Source organism: Leopardus geoffroyi, chromosome X, assembly GCF_018350155.1.
Source record: "Leopardus geoffroyi isolate Oge1 chromosome X, O.geoffroyi_Oge1_pat1.0, whole genome shotgun sequence".
Classification (NCBI taxonomy): Eukaryota; Metazoa; Chordata; class Mammalia; order Carnivora; family Felidae; genus Leopardus; species Leopardus geoffroyi.
The window spans coordinates 109,790,330-109,814,515 of record NC_059343.1 but is presented as its reverse complement, the minus strand read 5'-3'; the positions used below and the strand labels follow the sequence as shown (position 1 = coordinate 109,814,515).

At 41.0% G+C, this 24,186-nt stretch overlaps 2 protein-coding genes across 4 annotated transcripts in view; one reads left to right on the top strand and one right to left on the bottom strand.

Moving 5' to 3' along the window:
* The window catches only part of FRMD7 (FERM domain containing 7), a 51,848-nt gene extending 42,620 nt beyond the window's left edge, over window positions 1–9,228 (top strand). For all 3 annotated transcript variants that reach the window (XM_045472467.1, XM_045472468.1, XM_045472469.1), the window contains 5 exons: window positions 2,469–2,564; window positions 3,968–4,131; window positions 6,052–6,120; window positions 6,231–6,306; window positions 7,389–9,228. In XM_045472467.1, coding sequence (XP_045328423.1) covers window positions 2,469–2,564; window positions 3,968–4,131; window positions 6,052–6,120; window positions 6,231–6,306; window positions 7,389–8,453 — 1,470 coding nt within the window. In that variant the 3' untranslated portion in view covers window positions 8,454–9,228. The remainder of the gene's footprint in view (window positions 1–2,468; window positions 2,565–3,967; window positions 4,132–6,051; window positions 6,121–6,230; window positions 6,307–7,388) is intronic.
* A 1,511-nt stretch (window positions 9,229–10,739) lies between these two features.
* STK26 (serine/threonine kinase 26) overlaps window positions 10,740–24,186 on the bottom strand; it is a 56,617-nt gene continuing 43,170 nt past the window's right edge. The window contains exons 5-12 of the mRNA XM_045472465.1: window positions 20,411–20,519; window positions 20,169–20,326; window positions 18,350–18,535; window positions 17,049–17,197; window positions 15,708–15,801; window positions 15,199–15,261; window positions 14,979–15,115; window positions 10,740–12,513 (exon numbers count right to left, since the gene is read on the bottom strand). Of these exons, the coding sequence (XP_045328421.1) occupies window positions 12,489–12,513; window positions 14,979–15,115; window positions 15,199–15,261; window positions 15,708–15,801; window positions 17,049–17,197; window positions 18,350–18,535; window positions 20,169–20,326; window positions 20,411–20,519 (921 nt within the window). The 3' untranslated portion in view covers window positions 10,740–12,488. The remainder of the gene's footprint in view (window positions 12,514–14,978; window positions 15,116–15,198; window positions 15,262–15,707; window positions 15,802–17,048; window positions 17,198–18,349; window positions 18,536–20,168; window positions 20,327–20,410; window positions 20,520–24,186) is intronic.

Genomic DNA, 24,186 nt, shown 5'->3' with positions numbered 1-24,186 from the left:
GGTTAGAAACCAACTCAGGCCTCTCTGGTCCTCTATCATCATGAATCCTCACTCCAAGGAACCTGACCAGTCCATTAAGTCTCCTCACATGTGTGAACATTCAATGAATTTAGATACAGGTTAAGGTTCAAGAGCACTAGCCTCACCTTCCAAAATGATAGGCAGAAGGGTGGCTGGGTCAATTAAGCATCTGACTATTGATTTCATCTCGTGGTTTATGAGTTTGAGCCCCGCGTCCGGCTCTGCGCTGACAGCACAGAGCCTGCTTGGGATTTTCTCTCTCCTTCTCTCTCTGCTCCTCCCTTGCTCATGCTCTCTCTGTGTGTCTTCTTTCAAAAATAAATAAGCATTAAAAAGATGATAGGCAGATAGCTGGGCAGGTTTGGGAATAAATCACTTGTGAGAGAGGAAGGGATGAGCTCAGGCCCAGTGATCTCCAGGACCAAATTAGAGTACTGAAGTAAGTCACAAAGAGTCATGTACAGACTCAGCTAAAAGAATCTTGGCCTTCTCATTTTTCTGGTTGTAAACTTTTGGCACGAGAATCACACTTGTGGGCAAAAGACCCAATGGGTCACAGGCATGCCTGTTTACCCACTCCACTCTAAGCCCCGATCCTCGCCATTTCCTCCTGCATGGGAAAAAATGGGGGAGGGCAGAGGAGCAAAGCCATCATGTTAGTTGTGACCTCCTCCAGTGTGAATACTTCTGTGGACAGTGTGAAACGATGTAGCTGGTCTATTTTGTCCTGCCCCAAATCCAGTCAAAGAGTACTTATGTACTGAGTACTTCCTATGTGTTCTTCATTCATTGTATTATTATTTTCTTTTTTAAACAAAACCAGCTTTACTGAGATATAATTTGCATGCCATAAAATTCATCTGTTTTAATTGTTCAATTCAATGGGTTTGAGTATTTTTACCGAGTTGGGCAGCAATCTATTCATTCAGTCTTCTGTCAGTATAGTTATCGTACATCCACCCTATGCCAGACGCTAGAGGTACAGAGGTGAGCAGGAATTATCCTGACTTCATGGACCTTGCATTCTAATAGGGGGAAGACCGACAATGAAATAAGTAATTTTATTTGTTATTATTTTTTAAGTTTATTTGTTTTTGACATGAGCATGAGCATGAGCAGGGGAGGAGCAGAGAGAGAGGGAGAGAGAGAGAATCCCAAGTGTGGGGATTGATTCATGAATCGTCAGATCATGACCCGAGCCAAAACCAAGAGTCAGCTGCTTAACTGGCTGAGCCACCCAAACACCCCTAAACAAATAATTTTAAACAGATACAATGTATTTGTGCTTGAAGAAGTGTGGGATGCTATGATAACACATGGGAAAGGACTTGAACATTTAAGCTAAGACCTGAGGAAGTTGTCCAGATCGAAGTGAGGGCTGGCAGGTGAGGGATGGGGTTCCAGACAAAGGGCACACAGACAAAGGCCCCGAGAAGGGTAAAGGATGACATAATCAAGAAACTAACATTAAGCGTGACCTGTGGCTCCTATAATTAAGATACTCACAATTTATTTTGAGAGACCAGAGCAATAGTGATCAATAGCAGCCAGTAAGTAATCAAAACCTAATTTATTATATTTATTTGAAGTTGTACAAGTATACACAACAAACTAATAAATGTGGTTATCTATAGAGAATGGATAGATAGGTACAGAGGGACAGAGATAGGAGTGATGGTGATAGGAGCAAGGTTTCTCAATGTCTATATTTCTGTATACCTTTGATTTTTGGAGCATGTGGGCAAACAAATATCGGCTAACCGACAGATCAGCCAACCAACCAACCAACTAACCAACTAAAAGACCTAAATGGTTTGGGAAGTCCACTATAGCCAAGGGAGTTAAGAGGAGTTAGAAATGGATGTAGGCTGTCATAGTTATACAGAACGCTTTAGCGGGGCAAGAAAGCTTGGCTATGGGGAAAGCAATTCTAGGTAAGGAGAATGAGGAGCCCTTTCTCTGGGAGGGAAGGTACAGAGTTGGATGGAAGACTGTTTTCTAGGATCAGTGGGATAGAAGGCTGAATATTCAATATAGTGGAGGCAGGAAAACTCAGCCAAAAGTGTTTAGACTTGATGATGCATGTAGTGAGGAGCTATCGAAGGTGTTTGAGTAAATGGAGTGGCAGTTGAATGTGAAAACGTAGGAAGGGGCGAGATTAGAGAAGCTATTGCAGTAATCCTTTTCTACTGTGATCTCCCCATCCTGGCTGGAAACCTTTCCCAGGTGTACCCCTTCTCGCTGGCATTTCGGAACGGCCCTGTGTCCCACCTGGAATGCCTTCTGTGGCCCATAGCCTCTGCCTAGTACAGCAGGATCAGTATGTGCAAGAGATAGATCAAGGATGGTCCCATGCACAGAAGTGCATTTTCTAGCAGGTTCTCATTGTCTTCCAAACCAGCTTTTGCTGACATTCACCTTGAAGTCTGCCATGTGTTTCATTATAGGGAAATACAAAGATCAATACTTTCAACTGGGCTAAAATCCGCAAGTTGAGTTTTAAGAGAAAGCATTTTCTCATCAAACTTCATTCCAACATTTTGGTAAGTAGCTTTATAATAAATTCTTCTACTTTTGGTTCACTTGGGATTTCTTGGTTGTTTCAGCAAATTGTTTGAATGTGGGTGGTGAAAGCTGGCTGGCCCTGAGGGGTGATGTACTCCCTCTTTTGCCTCTACATAAATAAACCAGAGCGTTAGTCATATTTCTACTCAAGGCAGAACACCAAGAAATCCTATTGACAGTTCAGAACGAATAAAGTAGTAGGAAAATGGGGTGGCTGGAATGAAAGACAAGTCTCCTTAAAAAAACATTTTTTTTCCAGGGATTTGAGAAGTCAAATGGAAGTGAACAGATCTAGGACTATGGACATATTTATTTGATGTTATCTGCCCCATTTTATAAAGTATTTTCATGCCTCTTCATTAAACAAAAAATAACCGAACACCTACTACATGCCAAATAATTGAACACCTATTTGCCAAAGCAAGACGTAGGGAGCTTTGGGTGTAGATTAAGCAAAAGAAGGAATTGCCGGTCAAGGCCACATTGTTCGGGGTGAGACAACGATGCTACAAAGGATGTCCTTTTGTGACCATAAAGGAAATGAAAAATGTGTATCAACTCATGTTTTGACCTACAGAAGATTCAGTAGCTTGGGCTGCATCCTCTGGATCTTAGCCTTACGTAAAAGCATTTGTTTGAGCACTTCAGGAGACTGTATCCAGTGTGAGGCTTGTGGAGTGTCCCAGGGCTGCATGCAGGAACCTGAGAATGAACAAAAGGAGGTGGGGGGGGGGCGGTCAGCAGAAAATAGGGCTGCATGCACGCGTGGGCAAAGGCGGGTATATAGTGGGTCGGGGGATGGAGGAAACTTGAACTTTAGGTCTGGAAGGCTAAGCTCCCCTAAAGCAGATTAGAATATGCTAAGTGAGCAATACAGAGCATTGTTGAACAAGGCAGCATAGAGAGGACAAAGTGTTTCTAGCTGATATGTTAAAAAAGACTCCCACACGTGTAATCATCCTATAAAGCCTACCATCTGTAAGGAAATCCCCTCCTCCCCACCCCGTTTCCTGTTGGTCATTTATAACTTCTTGTCACCTTGAAAGGATGTCCTTTGATGTTCATTTTAACCTAATTTACAACTTCATAAAAAGGTTCCTGGCAGAGAAGTGGGGTGGATGGGTAAACAAGCGTTTGAGGTGAGGGGGCTGCAAAGCGAGATGGGCTTCTTAGAGAAGGCTCTGTTTTTGAGCAGTGGCCCTGTCCGTTCCTCGGAAGGTGGCCAATCATTTGCTTTTAGTAGGTGTGAAGCCTGTAGGGAGCCGAGTGGAAAATCGGAAGCTGCACGGGCCCTCGGGCCAATGGTTTGGATAGCATTGGGATTTGAAGTTCTTTGATAGTCATGAAGGGTGTTTCGCTTAATGGAAATTGGTTTATACAGGTGCTGTGCAAGGACACCTTGGAGTTCACCATGGCCAGCCGAGATGCCTGCAAGGCTTTCTGGAAGACTTGTGTGGAGTACCATGCTTTTTTCAGACTTTCTGAAGAGCCCAAATCAAAGCCCAGAACCCTACTCTGCAGCAAGGGCTCCAGTTTCCGCTACAGGTAATGAAATATTATTGCACGTGGGCATACTGTACACGCAACTTCTTTTCAGTGACAGGGAAGGCAGTAGGAGGAGTTGAATTCTAGAAGCAATACAGAATCCGTTTAAGTCACTTAAAGGGTGACACCCTTTACGGCTCATTCTCTGTGTGACACATTAGGTCAATATTTCCTAACCGGGAAGGAGGAGGAGGGAAGCATCCTAGCAAGGGGTTAGATCAGAATATTGGCAAGCATGAGGAGCAGGGAGCAGACACTGTTTGAGAAGACGTATTTAATGAACCTATTGTTTTCTTTATATGAACGTGTATGCAAGCCATGGAAAGGGCAGCTCAACAACATCCGTTTGGTGGTGGTTAGGCAAGAGATAGCGTGAGAAAACACTGGAAGAATGGAAGCGAGGTCAAAATAAGATCTTGTTTTTACTTGAACGCACCAGCCTAGTCACTCTTTGGAAGAGGCTTCCAGAACTCTTAGCTAAGGTAAAAAAAAAAAAAAATCCGAATTGAATATTTCCCATAGGGGATTTTCAAATAGTGGAGGCCTGCCTCAGTAAGAACTGAGGAGATTTTAAAAACATACATATTTTTGATGGAATCTTTCCAAAATGTATTTTACAAATCCCTGCCTCCTTAAACAGATGATACTGAGCATATTTTGCCCTTTTCTTAATGACCTGAGTTATTATAAACATCACTTATTAACCTGCACAGGCAGCTGTAGTGCAGTGATGGCCTCAGGGCGGGAGAGGAATGTCAGTCCCTGCACCCCAGTGATAAATGGCTCAGAGTTTTGGGGCTTTATTATTTTTGTGATTTCCTTTTTGGCTTTTGTGTTTCTCCCAGCTGGCTTTCTTTGTTGGTGTGTGTCTGGCTGGAGCAAACCTCTTCTACTGTTTTAGTTAGCTGTTTTTCCTCTGTCATGAATTGGGAAACCAGATAAATAGCCTTATTAGAAATTGGGTATGGGGGCGCCTGGTGGCTCAGTGGGTTAAGCGTCCGACTCTTGGTTTTGGCTCAGGTCATGATCTCGTGGTTTCCTGAGTTTGAGCCCTGCATCGAGCTCTGCACTGATAGTGTGGAACGTGCTTGGGATTCTCTGCCCTTCCCTGCCATTCTCTCTCTCTCTCTCTCTGTCAGTAAATAAATAAACTTTAAAAAAATATTAAGAAAAAAATTGTATCTAAATTTGTAGGTAGGGAAAAGGCCTTCATAGGAAAGTATATTAGTTTTCAAGGCCAGATTTTTTAACTGTTATATAGTCCTGTTCAGAAGCTTTTAAAAATTTCCTGGGCTCTGCGTAGATGAGGTTGATATATGCCTGATATTTGGATAAGTGGGTATTATTCTTAATTACTGTGACGGTCAAAGATTCATGGCATATGTCATTCATGTGGACTCGACTTCAGCGGTAAATGAAGCTTTCAAGTTTTAGTAGCCTACTGGCTTATGGCTAGTGTTAATAAAATGTCTATCTTGGGGCACCTGGGTGGCTTAGTTAAGTGTTCAACTTCCGCTTGGGTCATGATCTCACAGTTCGTGACTTCAAGCCCCTCATTGGACTCTGTGCTGTCAGCAGAGAGCCCACTTCAGATCCTCTGTCCCCCTCTCTCCCTGCCCCTCCCCCACTCACACTCTCTCTCAAAAATAAACATTAAAAAATTTTTTTAAGTGTTTATTTTTGAGAGAGAGAGAGAGAGAGAGAGAGTGCAAGCAGGGGAGGAGCAGAGAGAGGAAGACACAGAATCTAAAGCAGGCTCCAGGCTCCAAGCTGCCAACATGGAGCCCGACGTGGGGCTCGAACCCACGAACCGCGAGAACATGACCCGAGCCGAAGTTGGACGCTTAACCGACTGAGCCACCCAGGCTCCCCCCATCAAATCTTTTTTAAAATAAAATGTCTGTCTTATTCTTAAAATAGCGGAAGAACCCAACGGCAGCTTTTGGAATATGGAAAGAAAGGGAGGTTGAGGAGCTTACCATTCGAGAGGTACATGGTTTTCTCTCTCTCGTGTTGATTTTAAGTTGAATTAGAGAATTATATATGTTCTGTAGGTGCATGAAGACCATTTCAATTCCTTCTCTGTTTGGGGATTTCAGGAAACATTACCCATCTCAGTACCATGAACGGCAGTGCAGGTCGTCACCAGACCTCCTCTCTGATGTATCAAAACAAGTAAGGTTTCTGAAAATTCTTTCTGCTTTAGATAAATGTAATGCATCTACATTTCAAATGCTTTTAAGATTTGATTCTGCCAGAATCTCCCAGTGTGTAAAAAGGTGACTGTTTGAATAGGCTGGTCTCCTAGGGAGATCTGTCAGCTCAGTCTTTCCAGCCAATAGAAGACCATTTAATAAATGACCACTGGTGTGTACCTCATAGACTGGAAGGATATGGCACATTTTTAAATTGCACCTTGTATTGCTAACATCTTGCAAAATGCAGATCCAAATGAATTTCTGTGGCTTTGCATGTTTAAAAGTAAAAGCTCTTCCTTTTTACCTAATGAAAATCTTAAGGCTTAGAGGAAGCTGTAAGGTCTTGGGTTAACGTTTTAAAGTACTCTTGCTGTGTAATTTTGTCACTTAATTTAAGAACAGTGCTGTTCTCCTGGAACAGTGAGATGATGGCTTCGTTTGGGTTTTATAGCATTAGCCACGTTATTTTTCTTTGGCTCTCCCTAAAAAAAAAAAATAAATAATAATTATAGGTCTCACAAACGCTCATGTCTTCATTCAGGTCATAGGCAGCTTTTATCTCAAAAGCTTCACAGAGGTATGATGCTGGAAGGTACCATCTAATCTATGACCCTCTCATGCTGTTCATAGCCCTCCTTCCCACCATTTTACAGAAAATAGGGAGGAGGCTGGAGCAGGGAGGTTAGGGGACTTGCCTAAGGTCACACGGCAAGTCAAAGGCAGAACCAGAACCAGAAAGCAGAACCCCTGGCTCATTTGTAGAGCTACTAAACCGCACTGCTTCAAGTCCCGCGCTGGCTGGAGCACATGGAGAACTCAGAGGCTGGGCTTGGGGTGGCAGTGAGAAAGGAGAGCGTCGGGTGTACTTTTTAGTGCAGGGATTGGGATATGGCACAAGTTATGGCCCTGCCTGTATAGATTTATCAACCTGGGACTAGAACATGGGTTGAAACGACCGTGTGAGAAATACCTTTGTGAAATTGGAAGCTACTTTGGATCCCTGCCCCCCACCCCCACCAAACGACTCTTCTCTTCTTTCACCATGTCCTCCCTCTCAAGGTGGAAGATTTGAGACTAGCGTATGGTGGCGGATACTACCGAACCGCGAATGGGGTGCGAGCCTCGGAGCCCGTGCTGGACGGTAGGAGGAGGAGCTCCGCGGCCGAGGTGACGTTTGCCGCCGCGCCAGAGCGGTCCAAACCAGAGGCGGACCCCGCATTGTTACATCAGTCCCAGAGCAGTTCCTCTTTCCCTTTTCTTTACACAGACCCCGATCCCAGGGACTACTTTGAGGGAAGGAGTCCTCTGAGCTCCTTCCAGCCGAGCTATAAGTTTGCTGACAATCACATGAGCACACCTGCCGGCCTCACAAGTGAAGTGAGCCCAGCGAGGCGGCTGACTTACACAGATGTGCCCTATATACCTTGTACTGGCCAGCAGGTCAGTATTATGCCTCCCCAAGTCTTTTTTTACGTGGACAGACCACCCCAGGTGCCCAGACGGTCTCCGATCTTGGCAGAGGAAAGGGAAAGGCCAGACAGCTCTCCAGGGCCCACTGCAACGAAGCCAGCCAAAAGGAGCCCAAGGAATGTCAGAATGAAGAGCTTTCAGCAAGACTTTGAAGAACTCCAAGAAGCTATGGCCAGGACCAGTGGTAGGAGCAACATCAACATAGATCTGGAAGCGGAAGACCCAAATTTAGAAGATGCGTTTGCATGTAACATTCAAGAGCAAACTCCCAAACGATCCCAGAGCCAATCAGATATGAAAACAATCCGTTTTCCTTTTGGGTCTGAATTTAGACCTTTAGGGCCTTGTCCTACTCTGAGTCGTAAAGCTGACTTTTTCCCATATATGTTTGCAGAGCAGGAGCTTCCAACAGTTTTAATGCATCAGGGAGCATCAGAAAGATACGTAGCTAGTGAATCCAGTGATTCAGAATCAGAAATTCTTAAATCGGACTACTACTCTTTGTATGGCAAAGGGATAAGGTCACCCATGGCCAGAATCCGCTTATCTTCTGGTAGTCTACAGCTAGATGAAGAGGACGAAGACGTTTCTTTCAGTACACCGACTGCTGAAGACAGGACTTTGCTAAAACCGTGTAATTACTTTTTAGCTTAGAAGTGTGAACGCCAGGAACATTCCTGGGCCAGTTCCATGTTGCCAACTTAGATTAAAAAAAAAAAAAAAAAAGGAACCTTCTCCACAAACCGTTTTCTTAGTTACTACTCATTGGCATTAAGGGAATCTCCTCAGTTTGGGCACCTAGCTTATGAAAGATCCAGCTGCTGCCTCGTTCCTCAATCTCCTCTCTTCAGGTTTCCTCTGAAGTGACTCTGGAACATACCTTCTCGTCACCAGCACTGTTGTAGGGTGAGGTGGCCATTTATCATCTCCATGATACATTTCTCCATAGAGACGTTATCAGTGAAGTTCGTGCTCTTCCACATTGAAGAATGAGGACAGTATGGGTTGGCATATAGAATTGTGTCCTTTAGTGATTTAGTAGATTGTGACTATGTTGGTCATTTTGTTCTTAAACCATACTGCGACTAAAGGTTCCAGTGAAAATGTTTCTGTGACGTGTTAAAGATTTTGATTTTTATAACATATATTAGGGGGAGCATGGCCCTCTGATGTCTCAGGAACAAGATGGTGGCATACATCCTCTCGGCAGAATACAAGTTTGTGATGCATCTGGGACTGGGAAAAATTCTCAACCTCGGAAATTCATGAATTAATTTCTAAAGCCAGATATATGCCTGATGAAGATATGATGCTTGACTTATTTCTCTATTCTTAACTATTACATGTAGTGAAAGATAAAAGTCAACATGTTGGTTTATCTACTTTCTCCTGCAAGACTTAGTTTTTTTTTTTTTTGCATGTATGTAGGCAAAGAAATGAGATGAACAGAATTTTAATAAAGAGTGATGAACACCCATTTATTTAAAAAAATAAGTTGCAACTATGATCTTCATTTTGCTTGTTATTATTCTTTTTAAAAGTTTATTTGTCTAGAGAGAGTGAGAGAGAGCAAGCAGGGGAGGAACAGAGAGGGGAGAGAGAGAATCCCAAGCAGGCTCTGTGCTGTCGGTCCAGAGCCTGAATGTGGGGCTCCATCTCACAAAGTGTGAGATCATGACTTGAACTGAAATCAAGAGTTGGATGCGTAACCAGCTGAGCCACCCAGGCACCCCTGGGTCTTCATTTTGTTTTAATCAATTTCAGAAATGATTGGTTCTGGTTTATTACTAAAGGAAGGGACAGTTAGAAAATAAGAAAAAGGAAGGAGGGAGGTGAAAATGTATATTCAGGGATGAAGTGGTTGAACTGCGATTGCTGAAAAGAGAAAGGATCGTGCTAAAACCAGACTGAGTTCATGAACCAAGATTCTATTCCTGACCCATTCAGAATTTCCCTACTATTCCTCCTGGAAGGTACAGCATTCCATCTGAGAATTTCATTTATTGATTTTAATGTTTAAGTACAACATATTTACAGGACAATGTCGGGTACTAACTTCAAACAAATGATGCAATTACATAAGCAAGCTATTTTTATACATGACTTGAGAAAAGATGGATGGAATCGTTTTCTTACTTTCCTCATCCTTATATCAGAAAATATCCTTTTAACATACCTTTCTCTAGTCCTTTCCCTCATTCTAGCACTTTTCTCCCTGCTCCTTGAATCCTACCCAGTAACTCACAAATCTATCTATCATCTATCTATCTATATTTGAGAGAGAGAGAGCACGAGCATGGGAGGGGTAGAGACAGAGAGGGAGAGAGAATCCTAAGCAGTCTTTGTGCTGTCAGCGTGGAGCCTGATGTGGTGCTTTATCTCATGAACCATGAGATCATGACCTGAGCCAAAATCAAGATTCGGACGCTTAACTGACTCCCAGGCTCCCCAAGAAAAGCTATTTAATAGTAAGAATATATTGAAGTCCAGTTATGTATGTGTTAATCCTATAGATCCTCAAAGCTATATTAAGCTCATCTTCGACTTTTTCTCTAGGAAAAACTCAAATTCCTTTAGGCTTATATGCTATTTCTCATCTCAGCTCTGGAAGTCTTTGTGAAATTTGTTTTCCCCAAAGAGCTATATGGTTCAAGTCTGTATATGATTTCCTAATAAAACTATTGTTAGGGTGACCATACAACTTATTGTCCAACCTAGGACATTTCTGACTGAAAGAGGACTCTCAATAATTTCGTCATGACAGGGGGGCATATCTTCACTGTAGCTATAATCAATGTTTGAATATGAAGAATACCTTCTAGTTTCCAATGGAGATGTTGGTGTTAAATTTCCAACAGCAAATTAAAGGGCAAAGGAGAAAAAATTTGAAATAATTAAAATATGACACCATAACCCCCCCTGGAGAAAACATACACTGAGGACCATGAAATTTAAATATTTATTTTTAACCCCCCCCCCCCACAACACTGGAGTATGCTTCACCTAGAAACAGTTTATAGGACTAGTAACTATAATGAATAAGCAATATAATTCCTACTCATGATGTGGCTGTGTTGTCAAGTTTCAAATAATCAATTTATAAATTTATTACCTTTGCTTTTACAAAAATATTCATTTAACCCATGACATGAGTTGCAAAATTATTCCTAGACCTCTATAGGTTATAAACTGTAATTGACTTTCAGTTCCATAGCAGGTGAACATTTTAACTGAACCATTACTTCAAAATACAATGTGTTAAAAGTAATTGTTACAGTATAGGCACCAATGAAAAGATTTTTCTTGGCATATGACATGACCACAACTTATTCAAGTGTCTGTATTATTACAGAAAAAGAGGAGGTAATGGCCACTTTGACTAAAACCTGTATTCTTGAAGAACGTCTTTCTTCTAATATTTGGCAATTATTCAGATTTTTAGAAATGATTTCTGTGCAAAAACCAAATTGTGCAGATCTAAACCAGACGTTAACTATCAAAACTAATTAATACCAATAATTCTACAACTACTGAAAATATAGCCCCAGTTCAAAACTTAGGCAGGCATAATATATATATTGGGCTTAAAAGAAAAAAGGTATTACCCCATGTAACAGTACCATAAATATAACAGCTAATTAACTGTACAGTCTAACTTAACATTGTACGGACACAGATCATTCTGTACTATGGTTATTTTCATATGAACTAAAAAATGCTTATTTAAATACCCTTTCAAAAATGAACAAACGATGCTTATGTACTAGATAATTATGAAGAACAAAAAAAGTATAAATAGTTTATAGGACATTTTACTACCATGACAAAAATATGCTGGTGTAAATTATATTCCTACCTGTTGATCAGGTATTTAATCACATGATTATCAGCTTTTTTTTAAGCTCCCCAAATCCAAGCATAAAATATGCAATATGAATTGAAGATTTTAAAAATGAAGCCTAATTCCTCCAGTACTGCCAAAAACCCATCCTTGGCTAATTAGTATTGCTTTAAATTTTCAACCATGTTAAATGAGGGTTAATAGCCTCTTCTAAAAGAGAAGGTAAATACTGTTGCTACATGTTGCCTATAAATGCTTCAAACACAGGGCTCTCAAATGTGATCGTCATTGAGCTGCCTGGGATATCATACCAATTTTGTATAAGAGTCAATACTTTTCCAGATTTCATTGCCAAGAGCTTATTAAAAACTTCTGTCCTAAGAAGATATGACCTGTTTCCATCTCCCCACCAATAGTCATTTTTAGAAAATGCTTGGTTTAAAAGATAAAGTGTTTTGAGTCTTGATGATTTACAAAAGTTGAATATTTAGGATGACTTTGAAAGACCTGTATGTTTCTTGGGTGCACAGTTAACTAAAGATCAAAACATGAAAGGTATTCATCCCAGTAACTTAATAATGATACCTAAAAGCAAAACTGTATCGCAACATTTAGTAGAATACAGGTGAAACTACAGTATTAAAAGTTATTCCTTACAAAATAATCTCTTTAAGATATAAAATGATAAACACCATCACAAAATAGTTGAAGAGCTTCTTCCAAATCTTCAATGTTGCAAAGATCCACAAGGCACATGGAGCTCATGAGTTAAGCATTGTTAAGCTTTAAGTAGCTTTGGTGGGTTTCTCTGAGTCCGTATGAAACAGAAGCCAATAATAAGAAGTTCCTTAGGGGGATTCTTCTGCTGAACACCTATAAAATGAAGAAAAACGTAAACGGATATGTAACTATGTATGTTTTTATTTCTCAGCTGTGTGAACTCTGCAATGGAGGAACTGATTCAGCAAACCAAATTCTCTTACTGAATCTCCTCATGTAGAGGTTAAAATATAAAGCAGTTCAAAAATCCCTTCCGTATCTGATTTTACAACCTCCAACTGATTTGTCTGCAAATTGGAAAAGAGTGGGAAGTTGTCCATGAAAATCTATTGGATTTTTTAAAATATTTATTTGAGAGAGAGAGAGAGAGAGAGTGAGAGAGAGAGAATCTTAAGCAGGCTTCACACTGTCAGCGCAGAGCCTGATGCAGGGCTCGAACTCACAAACTGTGAGATCACAACTTGAACTGAAACCGAGAGTCAGACGCTCAGCCACCTGAGCCACCCAGGTGCCCCAAATCTATGGGATTTTTAAGAGGAGCTTCAGTTTATCTGTATAAGTAGGCTTCATCCGAGAGAAGATCCATCAGAGTATATGGTTTTTTTTTTTTTTTTTTAATTTTTTTTTTTTTTCAACGTTTATTTATTTTTGGGACAGAGAGAGACAGAGCATGAACGGGGGAGGGGCAGAGAGAGAGGGAGACACAGAATCGGAAACAGGCTCCAGGTTCCGAGCCATCAGCCCAGAGCCCGACGCGGGGCTCGAACTCACGGACCGCGAGATCGTGACCTGGCTGAAGTCGGACGCTTAACCGACTGCGCCACCCAGGCGCCCCAGAGTATATGGTTTATAGGCTGTATAGTTTGTTCCAACTTGATCCCAGTGGCATCACAAATACAAAAACAAGTAGAAAGATGTACTGAGGGGCACCTGGGTGGTTCAGTTGGTTACACATCCGACTTCAGCTCAGGTCATGATCTCACGGTTTGTGAGTTCAAGCCCCTCATTGGGCTCTCTGCTGTCAGCACAGAGCCCACTTCAGATCCTCTGTACCCCGCCTTCTCTTTCTGCCCCCTCCCCGCTCATTCTCTCAAAAACTATAACTAAAAAAAAAAGAAAGAAAAAAAAAGAAAGAAAAACGCACTGAGAAGTGATATAATGGGATTGAGGCTAGAGTTAGTATTGCTTTATAACTTGTTTGAGCTAAGAAGCTGTGTGTGCATGCATATAAAGTCTTGTTTAAAAAGAGAATTTTTTGGGGTGCCTGGGTGGCTCCGTCGGTTAAGCACCGACTTCAGCTCAGGTCATGATCTCGTGGTTTGTGAGTTTAAGCCCCACGTCAGGCTCTGTGCTGACAGCTCAGAGCCTGGAGCCTGCTTCAGATGCTGTGTCTCCCTCTCTCTGCTCCTTCCCCACTTGTGCTGTCTCTCTCTATTTCTGAAAAATAAACATTAAAAAATTAAAAAAAATAAAAATAAAAAGAGAATTTGCAAATGAAATGTGCTAACTGTATTGAATGGGAACGAAGTTAAACCAACAGCTCAGGGGCGCCTGGGTGGCGCAGTCGGTTAAGCGTCCGACTTCAGCCAGGTCACGATCTCGCGGTCCGTGGGTTCGAGCCCCGCGTCAGGCTCTGGGCTGATGGCTCAGAGCCTGGAGCCTGTTTCTGATTCTGTGTCTCCCTCTCTCTCTGCCCCTCCCCCATTCATGCTCTGTCTCTCTCTGTTCCAAAAATAAAAAAAATAAACGTTGAGAAAAAAAAAAAATTAAAAAAAAAACAAAACAAAAAACCAACAGCTCAAGAGACAGTGTGGAAACTGAAGTCAATCATAAGGACGTTTTATACTCTTCAGTGACCTCCTCTACCTAAAATCCTTCCTTTAACTTTTCTTACAGGGGTTAAACTTTAGCACTGGAAACTATGCGAATAGTAGTGTGATGAGGGTAGCGGCAAGAATGAAAGCATTCCTAAATGGTATTTACAAGGGCCCAAATAAAAATATGCTCCCTATTGACCTTTTGTTTATATTCCTGCTAACAGGCAGAGGAGAAAAACAACAAAACAGGCCATTTCATTCAGTGGAAAACAACCTTGTAATGCCCAAAGATAATAATTCCAAAAGCTAATGTTTAAGATGGGCAACAAACAAGGGGCACCTGGGTGGCGCAGTCGGTTAAGCGTCCGACTTCAGCCAGGTCACGATCTCGCGGTCCGTGACTTCGAGCCCCGCATCAGGCTCTGGGCTGATGGCTCAGAGCCTGGAGCCTGTTTCTGATTCTGTGTCTCCCTCTCTCTCTGCACCTCCCCCGTTCATGCTCTGTCTCTCTCTGTCCCAAAATAAATAAACGTTGAAAAAAAAAATTTTAAAAATAAAAGATGGGCAACAAACAAAACAAAACAAAACAAAACAAAAGTTTTAAGCATACCACTATTTAAGAAGTGACTTAATAATGAGGAATGATTGCAATGACTGAATCAAGGTAATTCTATTGCATCACGAACTAACACCCAACAGAAAATGTTAAAATAAACATTTTAAATGACATTTCAAGCTTACTTTTGGAATTTCTCAATTAATTTCTTCACCATTTTATCTGTGATGCCAGGACAGGCAGCTTCAGCCACAGCAATACTTTTCTCGAGTTCTTCAATTGCCTGATTCCTGCTAGCGTTGTTCTCATCCTGCTGTTTAAGCTGAGAAAGAATCAATAGCAATAACATTTAAAATTACTATACTTCTTGGCGTAGACATCCAAAGCTGATGAATCCATACTTACTTCAGCAAATGCAGGTGTGATTATCATAGACAAACAGCTCAGGGTCTGCACAAGATCTTGCTCCTTTGAACAAATAATTTAGATTATACACATGAAATTAAAATAATCATTCATGTTTTTCTTATTCCATAACAAGGGAGCACTAATTTGAATTCTCCCTCCCAAAAGACCCAATATAAGGCACATCTCCATGCTTCCTTCCTAATTCCCATCCATCATCCAGAAGGCTTCTAACTTCTGGGATTACAATAGATATCCATAATTCCACTGGGTTTATGCACCTCTAAGTAAAATGCATTTAAAAACATACCAATGGCCACTTAAATGACTTCCATGACCTTTACATAATTAGCTCAAAACTAATGGCAAATGAAGCATACTATGGACACTGGGAGGTAGACAGGAATTTAGGGGTATTAAATTCTAGTAATTTTTGGCCATCGTAATCTCACTATGTAGTTCAATAGAGTCTATCAAGAGGAAGTAAGTGATTATCTCCATGCACATACTGCCCCATTCTGTAGTTTCTTTGGATCAGGCTTCTTTCGCACGGTGGTAAAGCTCCATTCGGGATGAGTATTATTTTCTCTGCTGGTGGATTCCCTAAAGAGATTGCCCAAAATACTAATATAAGTTCCTAAATAATTCAGCGTGGTGAAAATATCAAATCAATGCAGCCACACTCTGAAGAGTTGTCCCGATATAGACAAAAATCATAGTATAAAAAAGGATGTGATCTCAGTTTCAGGTAGATACAATTTACTTGAAGAAGAGCAGTAGTTCTCAACTCTGAAGTATGCATCAGGATCACATGTGGAGACCTCTTATTGTATAGAAAGGCCTGCCCACACCCCTCCCCACTGACTGGATCAGGATCTCCTGTAGTGTGGCTTTTGATTCTTTAAAAAATTTTTTTTCATGGTTTGTTTGTTTGTTTATTTTAAGAGTGAGAGAATCCCAAGCAGGCTCCACGCTGTCCGTGCAGAGCCCGATGTGGGACTTGAACTCACAAACCGTGAGATCATGACCTGAGCCAAAACCAAGAGATGGACGCTTAACAGACTGAGCCACCCAGGCGCCCCTTTGGATTCTTTTTTAACATTCCGTGTGCTACTTTCATGGGCCGCTAAGGCCAACAAACCATTACAACAAGGCACAAAAATCATCCTGGTATTTTTTATTGTTTTCAAAAGTAGGGCAATTTCTCATAAAGGCAGGACTCTGAGAGTATTGTCTAAAGAAATTTGGTGTTGTCTTTGTGCCAATTCATCAAGTGGAAGAGAAAATTCTGGTATAACCCACAGACTTTCCTAGTCTAAATTAAGTTATGGACTTAGAAGATAAGATGTCAATGTAAATGCTGCAGTTAAAAACTGGTGTAGCTTTTTTAGGAGGGTCCAAATCACACATACATGAATACTTAAATATATCAGTCTGATCACAGTTCAGGACATGGCCAAGAGGTGGGAAAGGCCTGGCAGTCAGTGCTCCAGAGGGATTTTGCAGGTTTCCCCCAAAGTATGAGAAGACATAGCCTTTATCACTTTGGGCAAACTGATGTAACACTTTTAATAGAATCTTGTTCCAAAATTTTGTAATATACTCAAGTATCCACTAGGGGTTAGACCGAGACCATTTAAAACTAGAGCAATTCACTTCTAAGAAAAAACATGTTTCTAAACTCATTGTACTGCACAGACTGTGATTTTAAAAGCTTTTCACAGTTTCTACTATAAAAATTGAAAATACAGCTTCCATTTTATGCTAGAGAAAGCATAGTGGATACTGGTTAGAAGATACGCAGTATTCGAACGGGCTACCTACATAACAATGAAATGATTTGTACATACGAATCAGAGCCCTCAGAATCAGATTCATCATCACTGTGCCCTTCTGCCTTCCATCTCTTAAATCGATCTATCAGTTCGGTCAGATAAGAAGTCTTCTTTGAATTTTTTACAATGAATTTGTGTTTCAGAAGTTCTTTAGCTGTAGGACGCTAGGGAAAGATATGAAGGTCACATGAATATTTCGAGGCCCTTTATGATTGCAAGGTGTGGTAAAAAAAAATAACTTCCATTATTAAGCTGAAAAGGTATGTCTGAAAAGTATGTCTACAGACACAAGGACAGCTAAAATGCTGTAGGGCAATGGCTAATTCTACTCTTTGAAGTGGCTCAAGGGAACCAAATTAAATTTACTACTCTGGTACCAATTTGTTCAAGCCCAATGGACAAAAAGGTGGCCTGTCCACCAGCAAACTGGCAGGTGGGGCCTTCTCCAAAGCAGAGAGACACGTGGCAAGGTTTTGAAAATGGAGTAAAAATTTACAACCATTTCACAATAGTGCTTTCAAAATACTTTTATTATATTTACTGTAAGTTGAAAAAACTGGATGAAAACTAGCAAGGCTAAAACTTTTATTATCATCTGCACCTATCATGTGATCCCCAGATTAATCCTCTCCCCGTCACACGTGAGTTCATACTGCACCTAAATACAAATGCCACATCCTGTGGGGGATATTTCGCTCCTAGTATTTTGTCAATATCAGAATGTTCATTCTCAAGTTTAAAACAGTTACATCACAACTTAGTTCTTGTACACTTCTAGCTTCTAGAAGTCACCAGGCAGCTTTATTTTTGAAGTAGTAAAGCAACTGTGATCAAATCTGCCAGGTAAACGAGTGGAGTTCACTAGACATCAGTAAAAACATGCAACTTCATGTTGGAATTTCTCAACGTTAAATTTTGAAACGAGTGAAAGGCACACATAACTTTTCATGAAAAATGAAAACACTGTTGAATAAATATCACTGTGAATAGTTACATGTGTGCTTTAATAGTGACATCCTATAACAGAAACCTTATTTCTCAAATTTCCTTCCTGCTGAAATAGGAAATGATCGATAGAATAAGGAGGAAGCTAGGGGCCATGAGCAAGAGAAAAAGATACAGGACAAGGAGAAAAGGAAGTAAGGACCTTGTTAAGAACTGAACAGAATTAGCAAGATAGGGGGGAGAACCAGGTTCCTAGAAGGATCTTAGACAATTTTCCCATGCACTGTATTCCCCACTGTAGAAAAACTACGTCTGCTTTAAATAGCTTTAATAATAGAAAACAAATAGTAGTAAGAGCAATATATACTCACAAATGATGGATCTTTGTTCAGGCAAGCATCAATAAACTCCTTGAAGGACTTAGTAAAGTCTCCAACAAGAGTTGGAGGGTTGTTTTTTGGAATAAGAAACAGAACTCTCATTGGATGCATATCAGAGTTGGGTGGCTCTCCTTTGGCTAGCTCAATAGCAGTAATTCCCAATGACCAAATGTCAGCCTGAGGTAAGAGAAAGAAAAAAATATTACCTCGAAATTCCATTCCAGCAGACTGCCACAAAATAGCCTATGGGTCATATGATATTAAAGTGTCCTGGGGCACCTGGGTGGCTCAGTGGGTTGAGCGTGTGACTCTTGGTTTTGGCTCAGGTCATGATCTCCATCTCATGATTCATGAGGTCGAGCCCGGTGTCAGGCTTCTTGCTGACAGTGTGGAGCCTGCTTCTCTTTCTGCCCCTCCCCTGCTTACTCTCTCTCTCTCTCTCTCTCTCAAAATAAATAAATAAACTTTAAAAAAGGTGTCTTAAAAGGAGTGCCTGGCTGGCTCACTTGGAAGAGCATGCAATTCTTGACCTTGGGGTAGTAGATTCAAGCCCCAAGCTGAGGGCAGAGAGGACAGACATACATACATAAACAAACTCAAAAAAAATGAAGTGTCTCAAGAAATGTAATGGCAATAAATTTTTATTAATATAATTCATTTATTAAAAAAAATTAACAAATTCCTGGGGTGACTGGATGGCTCATCAGTTCCGTGTCTAACTCTTGATCTCAGCTCAGGTCTTGATCTTAAGGGTGGTGAGGTCAAGTCCCACATTGGGCTCAGCACTGGGTGTGAAGCCTACTTAAAAAAAAAATTTTTTTTTTAACGTTTATTTATTTTTGAGACAGAGAGAGACAGAGCATGAACAGGGGAGGAGCAGAGAGAGAGGGAGACACAGAATCTGAAACAGGCTCCGGGCTCTGAGCTGTCAGCACAGAGCCCGACGCAGGGCTCGAACTCACGGACCGTGAGATCGTGACCCGAGCCGAAGTCGGACGCTTAACCGACCGAGCCACCCAGGTGCCCCGAAGCCTACTTAAAAAAAGAATTATCAGATGAGCACCGGGTGTTGTATGGAAACTAATTTGACAATAAATTTCATAAAAAAAAAAAAGAATTATCAAATTCCCTAACTTTTTGCCTGGCACCATATTCTAGATACTGAGGATTCCAGTGGTGAATAAAGCAGACAAAAATCTCTGCTCTGAAGGGGCTTGTGTTCTAACGGAAGAGACAAATATGTAAATTATACAATGTCAGATGGTGCTAGGTTCAATGAAGAAAATAACAAATCAGGATCACGGAATAATGGATGATTGCCAGGGGTTGCAAATTTACATGGGATGGCTAGGGAAGACTATTCTGTGAGGTAATGTTTAAGCAGAGACCTGATTGGGAGGAAAGTTATTCCAAATAGAAGGAATGGTGAGTGCAAAGGTCCTGAGGCCAGAGCGTACTTGCTATGTTTGTGGGACATAGCACTCACTGTGGCCAAAGCAGATAGAATATAGAGGGAGAGTAATAGGAGATGAGGTTGAGGAGGCAGACAAGGGCCAGATCATCAAGAGCCATGTATGTGATAGTAAGGACTTTGGATTTTATTCTAAGTGGACTGGAAGGCCATTGAAGGGAATAAGGTCCAAATATTATCAGCATCCAGGGAACTAATGGTTTAGCAGTAACACTTGACATAACTCTAGCTTTAGAAATACTTCTAAAAGAAGGAAAACTGGGACGGTTTATTATATAGAATAGCACGCTCTATAAAACCTATTATTAAAAACTAAAGTTTGTACAGGTAACACTTTACTTTTGAGTCATAAGCCGACTGTTGAATAACTTCAGGAGCCATCCAAAATGGTGTTCCCACAAAGGTATTTCTTTTAATTTGTGTATCTGTCAGCTGGCCAGCAACTCCAAAGTCAGCAAGTTTAACATCTCCTTGTTCTGACAGCAAGACGTTGGCAGCTAGGAGGAAAAAAGAAACAAAAACCGCTCAGTTTCCTCAGAATGCAGCTACTTTTCTCAGGTTCATGTAAGATTTTTGTATACCTTTTATGTCTCGGTGAATTTTCTTTTCTGAATGCAGATAGTCCAGACCTTTCAAAATTTCCTTTAGCATGGTAGCAATCTGGAACTCATCAAATGGACCAGCTCGAAGCTTAGGGGGAAAACACACACACTTTTACAAACATATATAAGTTCCAAACAATGAAGTACTAACTTGATATGATCTTTGAAATAAGGGAATCACTTAGATATATGAAGCAATTCTGCTTATTAAGCCAATATTTAAACAAAGGAGAAAAAGATTAAAAAGGTAAGGGAAGATAGTAAACAAGTTAAGTCTGAAATGGTTAAGGCTGAAATGGTTTTTAAATGGATTAGATTTAATCTCAAAAGATAATACAAGCAGTGTTACCTCTGTACGTACTAGCTCCAAATCGTGAGGTTCTTAAATATTTACATCAAAGATTTAAGAAATACTCTTAAATAATGACAGAACTAGCTTTCTTTTCTTTTCTTTCTTTCTTTGGCTAGGAAAAAAGAAATCAGCTACTTAAATTTTGACATTTGCTATTTAAATGATTAACTATTTACACTAAACTGATTTTGAGATCAAAAAGTCTGTAAGATTTCCGCAGCAACTCAGCTCAATGGTACAGGTCAGCCACAGCACAGTTCTTAGCATTTATGTATCTCAATAACACTGTAAAGCAGGCAGCCTTTCCGAGGCTGAGATTTTAAAAGTTAGTCAGGAATACAACAATTAATCTGTTCAGACTTCATTGTAAAAAAAAAAAAAAAAAAGATCGAATCATGAAGGGGTATGGTTTTTTAACTAAATGTAACACATTTCCCCTTTCTTTCCCCATCCCTGTCCTAAAGCCAATAGCTCCAACTGGAATACAAGGAAAGCAATGATTAGGTTTCGGGAGAACTTGTAATGGAGTATCTGAAAATCTCCCTTTAAAATAAATGGCTATTTTAAAATCCTGGTACCTCATAAAGCACAAACAGTGGACTGTACAATATTATTACAGGAAGGGTGGGAATCTGAAGTCAGGGCTGAGGTTGAGCTGTTTGCTGGAAGGAGGGAGGAGGTGGTGAAAATCAAACATCGCCCACTCTGCCTCACACTGGGAGGGATTCACAGCTCTTTGGCACCTTGTGTATTTCATCTTTCATGAATGCCATATTTATTCTGAATAAAGGGCACTTTCATGTTGCAATTTAACAGCTTAAAATAGAACCCATACTTCAGTTTCACCACTAAATATTAGCTGTGGTCTGGATATACAGTATACTCCAGGGATGCCCGTAGTTCAATAGGTGCCTTTCCTAGGTAACATTATCTATTTACTTATAAGTCTATTAACTTCCACTCCAAAAGTTTCTATTTAAACAGTAGTGATTAAAGTTGTTCTCAAAGGTGCAAATGGCATTTTATTGATTGCCGGCAATGAAATTCTGAGGTACTACCAAATAATTTAAAGACAAATGTTGGTATCACTGATCAGAAAATGTTGACAGGGCCAGAGGAGGTATGCCCTCACTCACTTAAGAAACTGGGCAAGGTCTGGAATGCCCGGGTGGCTCAGTCGGTTGAGCATCCGACTTCAGCTCAGGTCATGATCTCACAGCTTGCGGGTTGGAGCCCCGCGTCGGACTCCGTGCTGATAGCTCGGAGCCTGCTTTGGATTCCGTGTCTCCCTTCTCTCTGCCCCTCCCTTGCTCATGCTCTGTCTCTCTCTCTCTCAAAAATAAAATAAACATTAAAAAAAAGAAATTGGGCAAGGTATATATAAGGGACACTACTTATCATTCTGAAGGGCTTCTGAAAGTGGCCTGGATAAGCCAGTGTGTTACCTAATACAGAATTTAAAAAAAATATATTTAAGTAAGAACAAACAAAGAAGAGGTCCTCAAGACCCACTGGCTCATCTGGTATATCTAGGTCCAGCTTAAAATTCAGGAAAAATAAAATCTCAATTAATTGGGTACTGGAGGAAGACGGTGGAGTCGGGGAGAAGCCATGGCAGGGCAATGGGAACTGGGTAGTACAGCTGGGTTTTTCTGGTGCATTATCAGACAGAAAACTCTTTCAAGCCTTGTGGTTAAAATGTATCATTAGCCATGTCGACAACGATGAGAGAAGGAGGAAAAAGGGAGCTGGAGTGATAGAGGAGGTAAAGTAGATGGAACAGAGACTGCTATTCCCTGGGAGAGAGAGAACGCTGAGATCTTGGTCCACTGTCCCTGGAGTGCATAACTGAACTTGTCTTCAGTGGCCAAAGACAGTGCCGTGTCTCTAATAGCTAATATCTCTGCCTCCAGGGCCAGTGTACTGGCCTTAGTGTCAACTGAGGACATGCAAGAGCGGGTCACCTGCTCTTTCACAGACTGTATACTTGTGGGCCTGGGGATCTTCCCCACTCCTGTGACTTTCAGCTGGTCCTAATGCAGCAGGTTATGTCAGTGCCTTCTCTTACGGTTAGCATGTTGTTTCCAACTTTTGTCTTTGGTGCTCATATTTTATCCTCCTAACCTTATCATATGTGTTTTTGTTGTAAGCCGCTGCAATTCCCAGTGGAAAGAAGTGAGGTATGATTTAAAAAAAATCAGAGTCTGTTCATGTATAACTAATTTTTTTCAAGAATGGGAGAGAATCGGGGCGCCTGGGTGGCTCAGTCGGTTAAGTGTCCAACTTCAGCTCAGGTCACGATCTCGTGGTTCACGAGTTCGAGCCCCGCGTCGGGCTCTGTGCTGACAGCTCAGAGCCTGGAGCCTGCTTCGGATTCTGTGTCTCCCTCTCTCTGTGCCCCTCCCCCACTCATGCTCTGTCTCTGTCTCTCTCTCAAAAATAAATAAACATTAAAAAAATTAAAAAAAAGGAATGGGAGAGAATCTTAAAGTATACACTATAAAATGTTGATGTCAATTACAAGTCATAATCGCATTCCATTATTTGGGCACCAATTTAAAGTGAGAAATATTGGGGCACCTGGCTGGCTCAGTCAGCATGTGACTCTCGGGGTTGTGAGTTCGAGCCCCACAATGGGTGTAGAGATTACTTAAAAATAAAATCTTAAAGTGACAAATATTCTCTTCTCAGCATCCCTGTCGTTTTTTCTTGTCCCTGGTAGCAGTGCCCTCCCTCAAACCCAATCCTTCTTAGATTCCCCAAATGATAGCATTTGTTTGTACGGCACTATACACGGAGAAGAAACAGCACATTTTCTCATCATTTGCCCTCCTTACAAAGGCCAGTTAAATGTTTATAATTCAATCACAGTATTATTGAATTCTTGAGCTAGGGACACAAACCTCGAGAGATCATTCATCTAATTTCTTCATTCAACATGTGAGGAAATTAAGGCACAGAGGTTCAATGACTTGTCCATTATTAGCCAGCAAGTCAACGGCAGAACCAGGTCTAGGACGTAGGTCTCTTGATTTTTAGCCATGACAGGGCTAAAAACATCTTAAGTTTGTTGAATTTATGCAACTTGGCAATTTGTTCTATTAGGCAGAGATCAGAACGGCAGGATGAAATTAAGAGACTTCACTCAGAGATTACATAAAACTGACCAAACTACTACTACAGCTCACATTATTAGTTAGGGTTGGGCCAGCGTCCAGTGCTTAACATTGCTATTGCTGATCCTGCTGACGGCAGTGCACTAGCTTTGCCAATGCCCACGAAACAGGGAAGACATATGGTTAGCACCTTGGGGGACCAGAGAAGGTAACTATGATAAATTTGGAAAGAGCTCTGAATATTTAAAGGGTAGGAGGAGGATCATGGAGCAGTTGAGACGCTTCTT